This window comes from Brienomyrus brachyistius, chromosome 23, assembly GCF_023856365.1.
Source record: "Brienomyrus brachyistius isolate T26 chromosome 23, BBRACH_0.4, whole genome shotgun sequence".
In the NCBI taxonomy this organism is placed as follows: domain Eukaryota; kingdom Metazoa; phylum Chordata; class Actinopteri; order Osteoglossiformes; family Mormyridae; genus Brienomyrus; species Brienomyrus brachyistius.
In genome coordinates, this window is record NC_064555.1 from 18,930,335 (window position 1) to 18,946,236 (window position 15,902).

Here is a 15,902-nt window from a genome sequence, read left to right on the forward strand (position 1 = left end):
GATACGGATTTTATCTTTATCCCACCTGTGATTACTAATCTCAAGATAGTTTGGATTAAAAATCCCGCTGGCTTTTCTCTGGAAGCTGAAGGTGAGGAGGAATTTCACCTTCCAACATGATAATGACCTAAAGCATATGTTCAAGTCAACTAAGGAAAGGTTTCAGAAAAGGAACATCAAAGTCCTAAATTGGCCCCGTCTGACCTTAGTCCTACTGAAAACCTGAGGAATGATGTAATAAAGGCCATGGCAACCTGAGGCAGCATAGACATTTTTTCAAGGAAGAGTGGGGGAAATGTGAAGTCCACATGTGCAAAGTTGACGATACTTATTGTTCCAAGACAATGCTGCAATACATTCCAATGTGCTTCCATGTTGTACTAGCTGGGGGCTGTTCATACTTTTGCAATTGGGGTGTTTATATTTTGGTTTTTGCCCTATTCTTCATCTGTTTTTCTCTTAAAATTTGTTGGTTGCAAAGTCACAGTAAAGATGGAAAACATCCGACATCATTTATGAATCATAAAAATGTGCAATTTTATTAAGGGTGTGTAAACTTTTTATATCCACTGTAAATGAAAGATGGAACAACACTAAATGAAATCTAATGAAAACTAACCATCTGTTAACACTGGGTCACTTTAGTGGTTCCTCCCAGCAGGACGTGACTCACAGAGAGTAACCCAGCAGACAGTCTTACTGCTGGGGGCTTTATAACTGTTTGCCACCAGTCAATCATTTCAGATAATTCGCAGGTATTGAATTGAGTGCTGTTCGATGTGGATGCTGCTAGATAAAAACAGGCGATGATAGATCAGTGTTTCTATGAAAACGATTGAGAGCAGATAAGATGGAAGGGGAAATAGAAGGAGAGACTGGCAGAGGCAAAGAGAGGAAGACATGTAGAGAGCCAAGAGGAAGATAAGGGACTATTCAGTGCTCTTTAGAAACCACAGCAATCCTTTGTACCATAACTTTTATTGAGCTGGTTGGGGGAGGGTGAGGTGCCTCACTGAGTGCCCAGCATCCTTGTGCACAGTTTCTGACAGGCCACTCATTAGGGCGGTGAGAGGTCTTTAGATTGGCTTCATTCTCAGCCAATCCCCACTTTTCCCAGTAATAATAAACCCCCAGTAAATAGACAGTAACAGAGTAATTGGTCCCTGCTGCTTCTGACTGGGATAACGTGCTTTCCACTTTGTTCAGTCCCAAGGGGTCGCTTAGGGCTTGTCTGCTTTGTGTCTAAGCAAGTGGACGGCAGCAAGTGTGGCTTCATACAAAAGCTTTTGTCTGTTACAGACCTGAAATGCAGGTCTCTCCTTACCTCCGTGCCTGTCCTGCTCACCTTCTGCTCTGAGGTTGAATGTTAATGAGATTGGCAGCAGAGGTCACACAGTCCTCATTTCCTCCCACAGTCCCTGGGGTCATTGCCACAGAGTCATTGACATTCACCCCTTTGGATGACATGGTCTTCCTCAAGTGGGAGGAGCCTGTGGAGCCCAATGGTCTTATCATTCAGTATGAGGTAGGTCCTCCAAGTGTCATCAGTCAGTGCTATTTAAAGAAGCAGGCATCCAACCCTGAGATGTCAGCCTGTAGACTGAAGTGAGCATTGTGACGTTATCTTTCTCCATTGAGCACTGATGTAGGAGATGAAGAGCTGAGCTTTCCCTATTGTACTGCTTTGAGAACTGAAACTAAAATAGACAGAAGATGTTGGAGATGAGGGGGGTCTGCAGGAAAATGGGCAGGGGGCTGAAAGGGTGGGAAAGAGTGAGGGACAGTAGGAGAGTGAAGCCTGGCGACGGTGGGGGCCATGAGAGAAATGTTCAGGTAGCACTGTGGGGGAGCAGAGGCCTGTAGTCAAAGCCAGCTCTTACCAGCTTGGCAGGGGTCCTACTGCAGGAATGTTTCAGCTGGACAGACACGCTTGCGATGCCACCTACCCTGAGCTGATGTGTTGTGCAGCCGTGACAGTCTGCTTTCCTTTCCAGATCAGCTACCAGAGTATTGAATCATCGGATCCAGGTATCAACGTGCCAGGCCCTCGGCGTGTCGTGTCCAAACTCCGCAATGAGACCTACCACGTGTTCTCCAGCCTGCAGCCTGGGACCACATACTTGGTTTCTGTACGTGCTCAAACTGCCAAGGGCTTCGGACTCACGGCACTCACCGAAATCACCACCAACATCTCAGGTGACAGGCCCTGCCTATGCTCTCCTCTGCCTGTTCACGTGGGTGGGCTTGTCTCAGTCAGGCGTAGCTTTTGGCTTTGGGCTGTGTTTCATTTTGGATTAGCTTGGCTTAGCATTTGACTTTGGGCTGTGTCTGGTTCTGGAAATGCTTGGCTTAGCGTTTGGCTTTGGGGTGTGTTTGGTTTCGGATTTTCTTGGCTTAGTGTTTGGCTTTGGGCTGTGTCTGGTTCTGGAAATGCTTGGCTTAGCGTTTGGCTTTGGGGTGTGTTTGGTTTTGGATTTGCCTGACGTAGTGCTTGGCTTTGGGCTGTGTCTGGTTCTGGAATTGCTTGGCTTGACTTGGCTTGGGTTTGGCATTTTGTTTTCAGTTTGAATTTTTGAGTTTGATCCACTATAGTGGATTAAGTGAGTTTCACGTTCAGTGTGAGCTGATGAAATATTTTCCCAGATTATGTGATGTATGAACATTCTTCAGAATTTGATATACATTCAGTGTTGTGTACTTTTCAGAAGCCTTCTACCTGAATCACAGAAAACATCTGCTAATTAGGCTGTTACATAGGAACTGGACTAGAAAAATATGCCAAAGTTCAAGAGACACAAAGGGATTTGTCTCATTCCAAATCTCACCTAAAATCATAGAAACATTCCCATGAACTGCTTAGTTGGTTTTGAATGAGCTTTTTTGTGTCTATTTAAGTGTGTTTGTGGAATTATTTGTGTAGCTGTCAGGTGACTTTTCATGGGCCGTGAATAGCTCCTCTTGTGTCATATGCTTTTTGTGTGGGTGTGCTGATGCAATTAAACAGGGATTCAAGAATTCTGTATTTCCTTTGTCATGATGTAAGATTGACACTTGAAATCTTGACAAACAATCTGTGAGCGCAAGGATTTGAAGTCCTGCAGTGTTGAGTGAGCTTTGAACAAAGTGCATCATGTATATTTTGGGATTAAGTTTGAATCTTGAAATACATTTGATGCATCTGAAATTTCTGTAAAATCAGATAGATTGGGCAAATGCAGAAATCGTGTCCTATGCTTATCTTTTTTCCACATTGCCCCTCCTAGTTCTCTAACTGCGAGCAAGAGCCACTAGTAGGTGTGCTTGGGTTGGTGTGTAGATGTCATATATGTTTGTATATATCTGTATCTGAATGCCGTGTCTATGTGCATGTATGAATTTGTGCTCCTGCATGTGTCAAAAATGTTTCAAAGAATAACAGACGCTTTTAAAGGATTCCTTCTCCAAGAATAGCATTGAGATAAATTTTACCCCTAGCACTCAGGAACACCCCCGGAGACAAACTTAAAACAAATGCCTTATGTTGTAACCAGAAAGTCGCACTTTCTCACTGAGACACATGCAATACTGGCAATTATGCTGGATGCAAATTCTTCTTGTACTCTTATGTTGCTGTCTTGGGTTTTCAGTGCTCTGGGATTCTCATGCACCACTGCTGAAACTCTGCTCCCATCTGTGCTGCTTTCACAGAGCACTCCAATGCTGCTTTGGTCCCGTGACAAGTGGAAGACAGACTACAGGGCTGTGCAGTTCTAGTCCGGTTCATTTAAATACTGATTGCTTCTCTTTTATCTTATAATTCAAGGCTTCCCGGACCTTTATTGAAACTGGTGGTCATTCAGAACTTCATATTATTGCCCAGATCTGGATGTCACACAGATGACAAAAATTTAATTATAAGAAACATAAATACATGAAGAAAAACTGTATTCAAATATATTCACATCTCCGACACGGGTTACAACTCATTAATTAGAAAAAAATCTCATAACAAATTTAGAAATGTCAGCTTACAGTCTGAATTTAATTAGCAGCTCAATCATCTGTAATTAATTAGGCACTTGATTCGAGCAAAAAGCATAGTATGCAAAGTTGCCTCAGGACCGAATTTTTGGGAATTGTGGGAAATCATGCCACAAGCCGCTAAATGGTGTACAGCTGTAATGTCTTCGGCTTTGGGGACAGCAGCCTTTGCTGGAGAGTGAGTGTGGCTGGCGGAGTGAGCTGCTGCTGCAGCCTGGTTTGCTCCAGTCATATGTTAAGCTGCTGAAATAATGAAAGGAAGCATTATATTAGATATGCAGGATACAAACTGTAATAAGGCACCGATTGGCTGATTGTCCAGCTGCCCTCCCTTCCTCCGTTGCCATCTCCAGGACTGCCACTCCTGCTGAGTGTTTGCCACTCCTAGGTCTTCTTTAACTGGCCAATGTTCTGCATCACTGTAACCATGGCAGCAGTGTTCCTTTTCCATAATGGGATGTTCCAGGCTTTGGGTGCAGGAGCTGCTCTCTGATGTCTCTTTGCCCCGGCATGTGACCCCGCAGCCCCGGCCTTTGACTATGAGGATGCACCGGCCATGCTGGCTGAGACGGAGAGCACCGTCACTGTGCTCCTGCGGCCGGCCCAGGCCAGGGGGGCCCCCATCAGGTAGGCATCTGCTCTGTGCTTACACGTGCCCTAACACACCTGCACTCCTTTTAATAATACAGGTAGTGCCGGGGCGCTTGCTGCTTGGCTTGTGTATTAGTTTAAATGCTGGTCACCTTGCTGCCACACGCCCCCTGCAGGTGACCACAGTAACACAGCGAATACCTGGACACGCAGAGCCTATAACCTACAGCTGTATCTGTTAGCTGCCGCCCTGGCTGTACAGTTACACGGCTGCTGTGCTCACTGTTTTCTCACTGCTTCTCTCTAGCACCTACCAGGTTGTGGTTGAGCTGGAAGAGGAGCAGGAGGATGAGGAAGATGATGAGAGCTCCAGGCAGGTGAAGAGGGAGCTGAGTAAGCAGGAGTGCTTTCCCACGTCCACCCTGACTTTGGAGGGTGGAGCCTACTGCAGCGCAGAACTGCCTCCCAGCAGCCTTCCTGAGGCTACGCCTTTTACCGTCGGTGACAACCGCACCTATAATGGCTGCTGGAACACTCCACTCGATCCCAGGAGGAGTTACGCCATCTACTTCCAGGCTATCAGTCATTTTAAAGGGGTAAGCTGCAGCTCCTGCTCTGTTTCTGCTGCATTGCATTGGCGTAAAGAAATGGCAGCTTTTGAAATCTTGATGCAGAGTGTTCATTTTAGAGCTAGGAGCTAATGAGACAACAAGCATCCAGAAATTCTGTAGATGACGGATTTCCAACCTCTTCCACAAAGAAAATAACATGGGGAGCTACGTGTTTGATGCATGACTATAGTGGGGGGGCGTTGTTGGCAAACAAACAAAGATGTTCTTACAGAAGGAAGCATCTGGATTTCTGTGGTCCCAAGATGTTTCGCCTACACACACATACACCTACACACACAGCAGTCAAAGTCTCCTCAATAATGTGCTCTATTTGTTTTGCCAGAGTTATATATTCATTATTTATCCATCTCATTATCACTCCATTCTATGTTTTTGACTAGTGCTAATTGCTTCTGAAAATGTGTCGCGTGTCTGTGTGTGTGTCTGTGTAAAGTACTTTCTCAAATTTATTTTAAAATGTCCTATGTGTGTCTGTGTGTTTGTGTGTGTTTGTGCGCATGTGCGAGCGGGTGTGTGTATGTGTGTGTGTCTGCGTGTGTGTATGTGTGTCTGCGTTTTTTGTGTGTGTATGTCTGTGTGTGTTTCTGCGAATCTGTGTCTGTGTGTGCTCAGTATTGTGCTAGATGGATGAATGAAGGATTACAGCCACTTATTCCCCCTGTACAAGCTTTGGAGGAAATGAAACTTTAACGTCATCATTTGTTTTGAAGTCTCTATATCAGGGGTCTCCAACTCCGGTCCTGGAGAGCTACTATCCAGTACTGTAGGTTTTCTATCATACCTGGCTTCTGATGAGCCACACCTGCTCTCAGGCAAATACCAGGAACAGGTGTGGCTCATCAAAAGCCGGGTAGGATAGAAAACCTACTGGATAGTAGCTCTCCAGGACTGGAGTTGGAGACCCCTGCACTATATAATAGTTAATCACTTGAATGAAATTCTGTAGAGTCAAGTTAGACGAAATATTGAGTTTTTTTACCTCTTTAAGGTTAATATCTGAGGTCCAGCGATGCTACTGCATGACAGAGAATGTAAGCTGGGCTCACAGGTTGCACTATGAATGAGGCCCATAAATGGGGATAAGTGCTGATTAGCAATATTTCCAAAAGTTTCTCACTAACATGCTTGTTTTCTTTCAGGAGATGCGGATCAACTGTATTCGTATCGCGAGGAAAGGTAATTGCATGCCTCTTTGATTTCACTCATCAAATCTAGAAAGATTTCTTGCTTCATCAAGTATATATCAAAGCTGGACTGAGACTTAAATCACCGGGAGCTGGGGGTGGGGTGAGCGGGAGGGTATACCTGGGAGTTTCCAGTGCTCTGGGGAATTCTCAGTGTGGACAGCTTTTTGGTTCAAAGGGAAGATTAATGAAGTAGAGAGAGTGGAATTTGGAATTGAGAGGAGAAACTCAAAACCACTACAAGCTGCTCGTAGAACTGTGGTTATTCTGGAAGAACGCATTCCACTTACATAGCTAGTTATGTTCCGAGACTGTCAGTGTCTCATCAGCTATCCCAGATAAGTCACAGTCCATAATGGATGAGGGCCTGTCCTGTAAGACCTGGTTGTATTGGTGCCGTTACTGACTTGTCCCAGAATGAGTGTGCTGAGTTTTTATTGGACTTTTAGGAATATGTAACACTCCTGTCCCTTAAGTTGTTGCTCCCTCATTACGACTTTAAGCGAGAATGGAAAGGAATCTGTTCTGGGTACCGGAAATTTAATGAAGACCTGCTTCACCGTGATCCACAGAGATACTCGTATTAGCACGCGCAGGAAGTATCACATGGAGCCTGCTTCACCGTCATCCATGGAGATACTCATCTTAGCATGCTTAGGAAGTATTGCATGGAGCCTGTTTCACTGGCATCCATGGAGATACTCATGTCAGCACGCTCAAGAAATATCGCTGGAGCCTGCTTCACCGGCATCCATGGAGATACTCATGTCGGCACGCTCAAGAAATATTGCATGGAGCCTGCTTCACTGGCATCCATGGAGATACTCATGTCGGCACGCTCAAGAAATATCGCTGGAGCCTGCTTCACCGGCATCCATGGAGATACTCGTGTCAGCACGCTCAAGAAATATCGCATGGAGCCTGCTTCACCGGCATCCATGGAGATACTCGTGTCAGCACGCTCAAGAAATATCGCATGGAGCCTGCTTCACCGGCATCCATGGAGATACTCCTGTCGGCATGCTCAAGAAATATTGCTGGAGCCTGCTTCACCATCATCCATGGAGATACTCATGTGGGCACACTCAAGAAATATCGCATGGAGCCTGCTTCACTGGCATCCATGGAGATACTCGTATCAGCACGCTCAAGAAATATCGCATAGAGCCTGTTTCACCATCATCCATGGAGATACTCGTGTGCATGCCGCAGGACCGTGGGTGGGAAGCGTACTTCATTGATGCCCATTCAGAACATAATATTAACACTCTTTCTGTCCTCTCTCCTAAACAGAGCTTAAGGGATGCTGGAAGTAGCACAACTTAACCGAAGAAATTTCATGCTTTACTTTAAGGCTTGACAGAAGGGTTCGAAATGCAAATGACTGGATTAATGTGTGTGTGACACATGAAAGCTGTTAAACAGTGGACTTGCATCGATGTTGAGGGATTGTGGTTTTGGTTCTGCCAAGCTGTCCCTGCTGCTTGGACTAAGTGGCTATTCTGACGCACAGATGCCAAACGGCAGCAATTGCTGCTTCTGATGTCCGGCAGCTGCCTCGGTTCTGAATGGGGCTGAGCCTGCCTCTGTTTCCAGGCGTGGAAACTGCCATGCCTCAAGCTCTCTGAACTAGGGCTCTGCGCCGGAGTCACTCTATGTGCAGGCCCCTGTGTGTCTGTGTATGTGCGCGTCCAAGGAAGTGCGCCCACTGCTTTCTCAGTGTCTGTATGTCCCTGTTCATGTGCTTTAGCTCTCTCTCAATGTATGTATGACCATGTTTTGGTGCTCTATCTTTCTCGGTGTCTGTATGTCCATATTCATGTGCTCTCTGTCGCTCTCTCTCTGTCTGCATGTTCATGTGCTCTCTGTCATGACACTATATGTCCATGTTGATGTGCTCTCCTTCTCTTTCTGTTCCCAGCAGCCTGTAGGGATCACAGGCAGGCCCTGGAGGTGTCTCAGCACTCTGAAGAGATGGGGCTCATCGTAGCTTCCTGTGCTGGAGGGCTGCTGCTCCTCACCTCTCTGCTGGGGCTCGTTGTCATCCTAATCAAGAAGTGGTAAGCCGGCCTGGGCCGCTGGATAAGTAGGGAGGGGGATGTAGGAATTGGTACCTCTGCCCAGGCTGCCTCCCTGCCCCCAACCTGCTGCCTGCACTGCACAAAAGAGGGTTTTTAGTTATTCAGTGGAGAGGCCACTGACCTTTTCTGCGGCTGTATTCGAAAGATATTGCCTGACTCTGAGATACTTCATTAATTAAACATGTAATTTAATTACTCATGGAGTTACATTCAGAGAGCAAAGCTGGACTCCAGGGGTGACAGTGGATCAGGTAGGTTTTCCTGTAGTTCAAGGTCACAGGACCTCTCTGAATAGGGGCTTCACTCCCAAACCGAAAGGGGCATACCTCAGTTCTCCTTCCACTTGAGGCAGAGACAGCTGTGAGCCTGAATTTGAAAAAGCAGCATGAAAAAGCCTTTTTTTTTGCAATCCTCTTTACCTGCTCCACTACAGCAGGGTAGAGGCAGCTGTCCACAAGGTCCCTATGTGCAAACGACTGGAGAAACCACAAGACAAGGCACGGCAGAGCTCCCAGGAGAAGAATGCCCCAGGCATGGAGCAGAGTGCGCTGGAAAATGGCGGGCTGCAGGAGGCCTTCTTGCATGGACACAGCTGTGCAGCTCGCAGTAAGCAGCAGCCTGCACAGAAGCTGCACATCATCACTATGCACGCCGCTCAAGCCAAACGCTGCAGCCACATGCCAAAGCCCCAGGCTGCAGCCATACATAGAAGCCCTACATTGCAGCCACATTCTAAAGCCCCAGGCTGCAGCCATGCGCTGTTCTTATGTGACAGGCCCTTGCCCGGCCTCATAAGGTTTATAGATACATGATTGTCTATGTGTTTGTTTTGTGAACAGAGGAGCATCGCCACTCAATGAACGAATCCAGCAGCTTGCTGGGGCGGTCTCCACAGCAACTGGGAGCGCATATGGGATCCCTGTACCCCAAGGGACAGCTGCGTCCTGCCGTGCGTGTGGCTGACCTCCTGCAGCACATCAGCCAGATGAAGACAGCTGAGGGCTATGGCTTCAAGCAGGAGTATGAGGTGAGGAGGCCCAGCAGGCAGCAGGGTAGGGAGGCATTACAGAGGCAGGGAGACCCAGCCTCTGTGGAGGTCACAGGCTATTACACACATCCTAATAGCCAATCCCTAGTTTCTGTTCATCTACCATACAAGGCAGCATTTCTGAAGTGGATCCCTCACATGGCTGCCACACAAGGATTTCGACAGGCAGCTTGACGGGGGCTTGTCCTTTGCAGAGTTTCTTCAGCAGCAGGGATGGCCCCACCAAAAAGGGCAAGACCACGGCTTGTCACGACAGTCTCCTGGGCTGTAAGTCATCCTTCAGGAATTCACCAGACAGCACAGATCTGCCGGTGTGTGGCTGAGGCACATTGTTGGTTCCAGTCCATATAGATTGCACATCACACATAGAGCTCTTGGTTTCATTTTTTAAATAATATGCATCCAGTTCTGAAAAATCAATAAATGAAACACTCAATCCACTCAATCCCAACTGGGGTTGTGGAGGGGACTGGAGCCTATCCTGGGAACAATGGGCACAGGTGGGAACCAACCCTGAGCAGTTGCCAACACACTGCAGGGTGCACACAACTATACAGGGCCAATGTAGACACATTAATCAACCTATCCTGCATGCTTTTGGACTGTGGGAGAAAACCGGAGTCCCCAGTGAAAATCCACGTTAACAGCGTGTGAACTCCCCACAGAAAAGACCTGGGACCAAACCCAGCACCTTCTCACTGTGAAGCAGCAGTGCTAACCACTGCGGCACCACGCCGCCCCAATAAGTAAAACATAATTTATTTATTATACATGGGCATATAACTAATTTTTGAAGAACAGGGCTAATAACACTGAAAAAGTGCTCGTTTGGACTGACCATGGAAAATATGTACCAACCTGCTGGTCTGCTGCAGATGACCATCATCGGGTCAAGCTCCACCCACTGCTGGGAGACACAGATGGTGTCGGTGCCAACTACATTGATGTGAGTCTGCCGTGCTTTTTACCTCCCCATTGCACCCGCTGCCATCTAAACATGACCTGGCGTTGACCACACAGTGAGCGTACAGCAGTGCGGTTTCTTTCATTCATCCACTAAACATGACCAGGCACTGACCACACAGTGAGCGTACAGCAGTGCTGTTTCTTTCATTCATCCACTAAACATGACCAGGCATTGACCACACAGTGAGCATACTGCAGTGCTGCTTCTTTCATTCATCCACTAAACATGACCAGGCACTGACCACACAGTGAGCATACTGCAGTGCTGCTTCTTTCATTCATCCACTAAACATGACCAGGCACTGACCACACAGTGAGCATACTGCAGTGCTGCTTCTTTCATTCATCCACTAAACATGACCAGGCACTGACCACACAGTGAGCATAATGCAGTGCTGCTTCTTTCATTCATCGACTAAACATGACCAGGCACTGACCACACAGTGAGCATACTGCAGTGCTGCTTCTTTCATTCATCCACTAAACATGACCAGGCACTGACCACACAGTGAGCATACTGCAGTGCTGCTTCTTTCATTCATCGACTAAACATGACCAGGCACTGACCACACAGTGAGCATACTGCAGTGCTGCTTCTTTCATTCATCCACTAAACATGACCAGGCACTGACCACACAGTGAGCATACTGCAGTGCTGCTTCTTTCATTTATCCACTTAACATGACCTGTCGTTGACCACACCAACCACACAGTAAGCATACTGCAGTGCTGCTTCTTTCATTCATCCACTTAACATGACCTGTCGTTGACCACACCAACCACACAGTAGGCATACTGCAGTGCTGCTTCTTTCATTCATCCACTAAACATGGCCTGGCGCTGATCACACTGACCACACAGTGAGCATACAGCAGTGCTGCTTCTTTCATTCATCTACTAAATATGTCTTGGCGCTGATCACAATAGCCACACAGTGAGTGTACTGCAGTGCTGCTTCTTTCATTCATCCACTCTATTCTGTGCAGGAGAAAAGTGACTTTTGTCAAACACAGACACACACACAGACTGGGGAGTTCCCTGCCCTGCACTGCATTAAGCATGCTGAGATGACAGTAATGGCCCTGTCTCTGCATGGCATGCCTGTGCCATTTTTGGGCAGACTTCTCTATTCTTCTAGTGATCACTTTAACCAACTTCTGTATCCCCTCTCCATTGTCTCGTTTGCCTTTGGACCTCTTAGATTCGCATTAACAGGGAAGTAAGTACATTTCTACTCTGACCTCCATCATAGGTTTTGTTTGCTGCTCTGTCCTGCTGTCACTGTGCTGTCATTGATTTGTCACAGTGCTGTACTGTACTGTCACTGTGCTTTTGCTCTGCCATTACTGTTGTCACTGTGCCATCACTCTGCTGTTACTGTGCCGTCACTGTGCTGTTGCTGTGCTACAGTGTGCTATTGCTTTCCTACACTCTGTTGGTGCACTGTGCCATCACTCTGCTGTTATTGTGCCGTCAGTGTGCTGTTGCTGTGCTGCAGTGTGCTATTGCTTTCCTACACTTTGTTGGTGCACTGTGCCATCACTCTGCTGTTATTGTGCCATCAGTGTGCTGTCGCTGTGTTGCACTGTGCTATTCCTGTGCTTTCACTGTGCCGTCACTGGGCTGCACTTTGTTGTCACTGCTGTGTTGATGTTGTCCTGTAACTATGCTGTATTGTGGCTCCTGTTTCCTGCACCACACCTGTCACCCTTCTACCCCTGCTTCGATGCCCCTGAACTTCATTTAGGATGACATGAACCTGTATGGTGGAACCCTCTGGAGTGGACAATACCGCGTATCTTTCTCGTGTGTTTCAATTCATAAATCGCTGAATTGTAGAAACATGAAAAAAACACTGACTAAATCCGTAATCTGTCTTATTTTCAAAACGTCCATTGTCGGAAGTGTTAAAGTTTTTAAAATTAGGTTAAATCAGCAAAAATTTAACCATGTCACCTTACTTTATTTTACCTGTATAAGGGGCGTGTAGTGCCGCCCTCACCTGAAGATGGCTATTTGCATTCTAAATAGAAGATGTTAGTGCATCTTCAAATCGCATTCGCATTGGTAATTTGATGAACAACACAGCAGTGAAACATGATCCAAATACATCCCCATCAGCACTATAAAAGGGGGGGTGTGGCCAAGTGTGAATGGCTCATGCATACACATGAAAGTTGCTACATATTCAATGAAAGGAGCCCAGAAATAGTGACATGAGTTAGGTTTTTCTTATTTATTTATCCAACTGAATGGTGCAACCACACCATTTAGTCATCTTCATGTAGCTAAGACTTTGGTGATCAGATATCTGAGATCAAAACAAACTGCCACCATTGCTTACTATGTACTTTTATAATGTTTCTACAAGTGTTCCAAACTGCAATTTTGCAATGTCTATACTTGATGTCAATATTACAACCTTCACGTAAATCTGACATATTTACAAAGTACACTAAGATTAAGTTGATTTTAATGCCAAAACAAATATATAAGAAATCATTTATTTGCCATGAATTAAGTTTATGATATTGAATAAAATGTGTGGCCATGCCCCAGTCAGTGAAAGTGTGTTCCCTACCTCTAGACCCCAGAGGTTTAACCTGAGTTGGGTCAGTCTCGGAGCATTGCATACCTCTGTGAAGGTATAGGGAATGACTGGATGTTCATGCTTTTCATAATAATAAATGCTAACTTTGTAGGTATAGGGGTGAGATTTGCCATGAGTGATCAAGTTTCTAATGATAACCTGAACATACAGGAAAAAAGTGACTAGTAAATGCAACAGCCAAGCGATTACATCCTGAGCTGTCCGTACACCTGACTGTGCATCTGTATAGTAGCTTAAGTAAATTCTTACTTAGAAATTAACTCCCCGATTGAATGTATCCCACCTATTTTAAGGTTAAAATACATGTAAGACAAAGAGTTAAAATGAGGTCATGAACAGGTGAGATGTTAAAGGGTAGGTAGCACTAGTGCAGTCAAAGATAGTCAGTGTGTGAGACTGATAAGATCAGATGGGGTGATTTTATTTGGTTGGTGTAGGGTGCTATTCCTGCGATGACTGCTCAGGGCGTCTGTCTGTGTCTGCTGTCACTCCCAACCTCTGTGGGATGTTGTTCCCATGGTTACTGTTCAGGGTGCTTGTCTGTGTCTGCTGTCACTCCCTACCTCTGTGGGATAGTGTTCCCATAGTGACTGCTTAGGGCGCCTGTCTGTGACTGCTGTCACTCCCCATCTCTGTGGGATGCTGGTCCCATAGTGACAGCTCAGGGCTGCTGTCTGTGTCTGCTGTCTTTCCTACCTCTGTGGGATGTTTTTCCCATGGTGACTGTTCAGGGCTCCTATCTGTGTCTGCTGTCACCGCATAACACCTTGCAGTCTTGATCATTGTATCAAACCGCTCAGCCAGACATTCAGCGGCTCTGGATCATGTTATGATGGATATGGGGATGATGGATGCTGTATTCTAGTCAGGGATGATTGATGGCAAGTCAGTCTGCCTGTCTATTACGAAGCCTACAGCCTTCATTCATAATGACAGCAGAGATGGTGATTTTGTTGTTGCTGACTGCAGCCTCCAGCTAACAGCCTGTCCTTGAGTTAATTGACAAACAGCATGCTTTTCAGGCCCCGAAAGTTTGTTTTCTGTGAAACTGAACATTGTATTGGAACATTTGGAGAAACAATCATTTGAGTGGTGTGATAGTGCCTCTTGCAATATGAAAAGGTTCTATTTTCTTGTAATGGGCCTAAGCAAATGGACAAACTAACCACTGCCGTTAAAGTATGAAAGCTGCTGGCAGTAGTGAATGGCCCTGTATCGCAGACAAGCCATCCTGCAGCTACGAGTTTTGCCGAGTCCAGGCCTTAGACTTGCATTACATGGCTGGCTTCCTCTCCAGCAAGCCGAAAAGGAGCTTCATGGAGTGAAACTGTCCAAACGGGTTACTGGAGGGGAAACCTGCACAAATACAGACCATTCAGAACCAACACTGAGGAACTTCTTGCTCCTTCTTCCTGCAGGGGTATCACCGTCCCAACCACTTCATCGCTACGCAGGGTGAGGTCCAACTGTGCGTCCGTGTTTGTGTATGTGTGTGTGTATATGTGTGTATGTAGTTAATGAATATGTGGAGTTATGATTGGTGGGTGTGGCTGTTGCTTGTTGGTTAGATGACTTTATGCTGGTGGGTGTGGCTGTTTCGTGTTGATTGGATGACTTTTCTGGTGGGTGTGGCTGTTGATTGTTGGTTGGATGACTGTTTTCTGGTGGGAGTGACTGTTAATTGTTGGTTGGATGACTGTTTTCTGGTGGGTGTGCCCAGAGAGTCCTTTCTCTTTGCCCTCCTCTTGCTCAGGCCCCAAACAGGACGCAGTCTATGATTTCTGGAGGACGGTGTGGGAGGAAAATAGCTACAGCATTGTCATGCTGACCAAGCTGGTGGAGCTGGGCAGGGTGAGCTTAGCCTCAACTGGCACTCCATATTCTAACCTCAGGTTCTTTTTGAGTTAGAAAAACTGAGAACCCTTCGGAATATTCTGTGGTGAAACTATCTGTAACTTTTAGTTGCATGTTGCATTTAAAACTTCTTGCAGCATTGATAAAGACCATATGGGTGATCATTCACCATGAAAACCGAAAGTTTGGTAGGTACTTCTTTGAAGTATGTCAGCCCATGGTGACAATTAGTTGGCTAGCTCCCTGCGACAAATCCTGAGTATGGCACCATACTGTCATTGGCCAGGTGAAGTGCCACAAGTATTGGCCAGATGACAGCACTGTGTACTGTGACATCAAGATCACGCTGCTGAAGATGGAGACGCTGGCGGAGTACACCGTCCGCACCTTCTGCTTGGAGCGGGTCAGCTACTGTCTCTTCCAGCTTGTTCTTTGACCTCCGGCTCCCCACTAGGCTAACAGAATTGTTCTGGCATTCACAGAGGGCTCCAACTCACTAAGCTAATAACATAGTGCTGGCTTTCACAGAGGGCTCTTGCTCACTGCTAGGCTAAAGACATTGGACTGGCTTTTACAGACGGCTCATGCTCACTGTTAGACTAATAGCATTGTGTTGGCATTCACAAAAGGCTCCCGCTCACTGCTAGACTAACAGCATTTTGCTGGCTTACATAGAGGGCTCCAGCTCACTGCTAGGCTAATAGCACGTCATTGTGCTGGCTTTCAAAGTGGGCTCTCACTTACTAGTAGGCTAACAGCATTGTTTTCATTTTTACAGAGGGCACTCCCTTACTACTAGGCTAAGGGCATTGTGTTGGCTTTCACAGATGGTTCTCCCTTACTACTAGGCTAAAGGCATTGTGTTGGCTTATACAAAGGTCTCTCACTTACTAATAGGCTAACGTTGTTGTGTTG

General features: G+C 46.3%; 1 protein-coding gene across 3 annotated transcripts in view; it reads left to right on the plus strand.

Moving 5' to 3' along the window:
- LOC125719471 (receptor-type tyrosine-protein phosphatase U-like) overlaps positions 1 to 15,902 on the plus strand; it is a 76,257-nt gene that overhangs the window by 44,217 nt on the left and 16,138 nt on the right. The window contains exons 9-22 of one of the 3 annotated variants that reach the window (XM_048994266.1): positions 1,416 to 1,525; positions 1,995 to 2,196; positions 4,545 to 4,647; positions 4,919 to 5,207; positions 6,383 to 6,419; positions 8,349 to 8,487; positions 8,942 to 9,114; positions 9,348 to 9,535; positions 9,751 to 9,823; positions 10,432 to 10,502; positions 11,724 to 11,741; positions 14,552 to 14,588; positions 14,887 to 14,984; positions 15,274 to 15,390. In XM_048994266.1, coding sequence (XP_048850223.1) covers positions 1,416 to 1,525; positions 1,995 to 2,196; positions 4,545 to 4,647; positions 4,919 to 5,207; positions 6,383 to 6,419; positions 8,349 to 8,487; positions 8,942 to 9,114; positions 9,348 to 9,535; positions 9,751 to 9,823; positions 10,432 to 10,502; positions 11,724 to 11,741; positions 14,552 to 14,588; positions 14,887 to 14,984; positions 15,274 to 15,390 — 1,655 coding nt within the window. The remainder of the gene's footprint in view (positions 1 to 1,415; positions 1,526 to 1,994; positions 2,197 to 4,544; positions 4,648 to 4,918; positions 5,208 to 6,382; positions 6,420 to 8,348; positions 8,488 to 8,941; positions 9,115 to 9,347; positions 9,536 to 9,750; positions 9,824 to 10,431; positions 10,503 to 11,723; positions 11,742 to 14,551; positions 14,589 to 14,886; positions 14,985 to 15,273; positions 15,391 to 15,902) is intronic. The other 2 variants (XM_048994267.1, XM_048994268.1) reach the window with 2 other exon arrangements.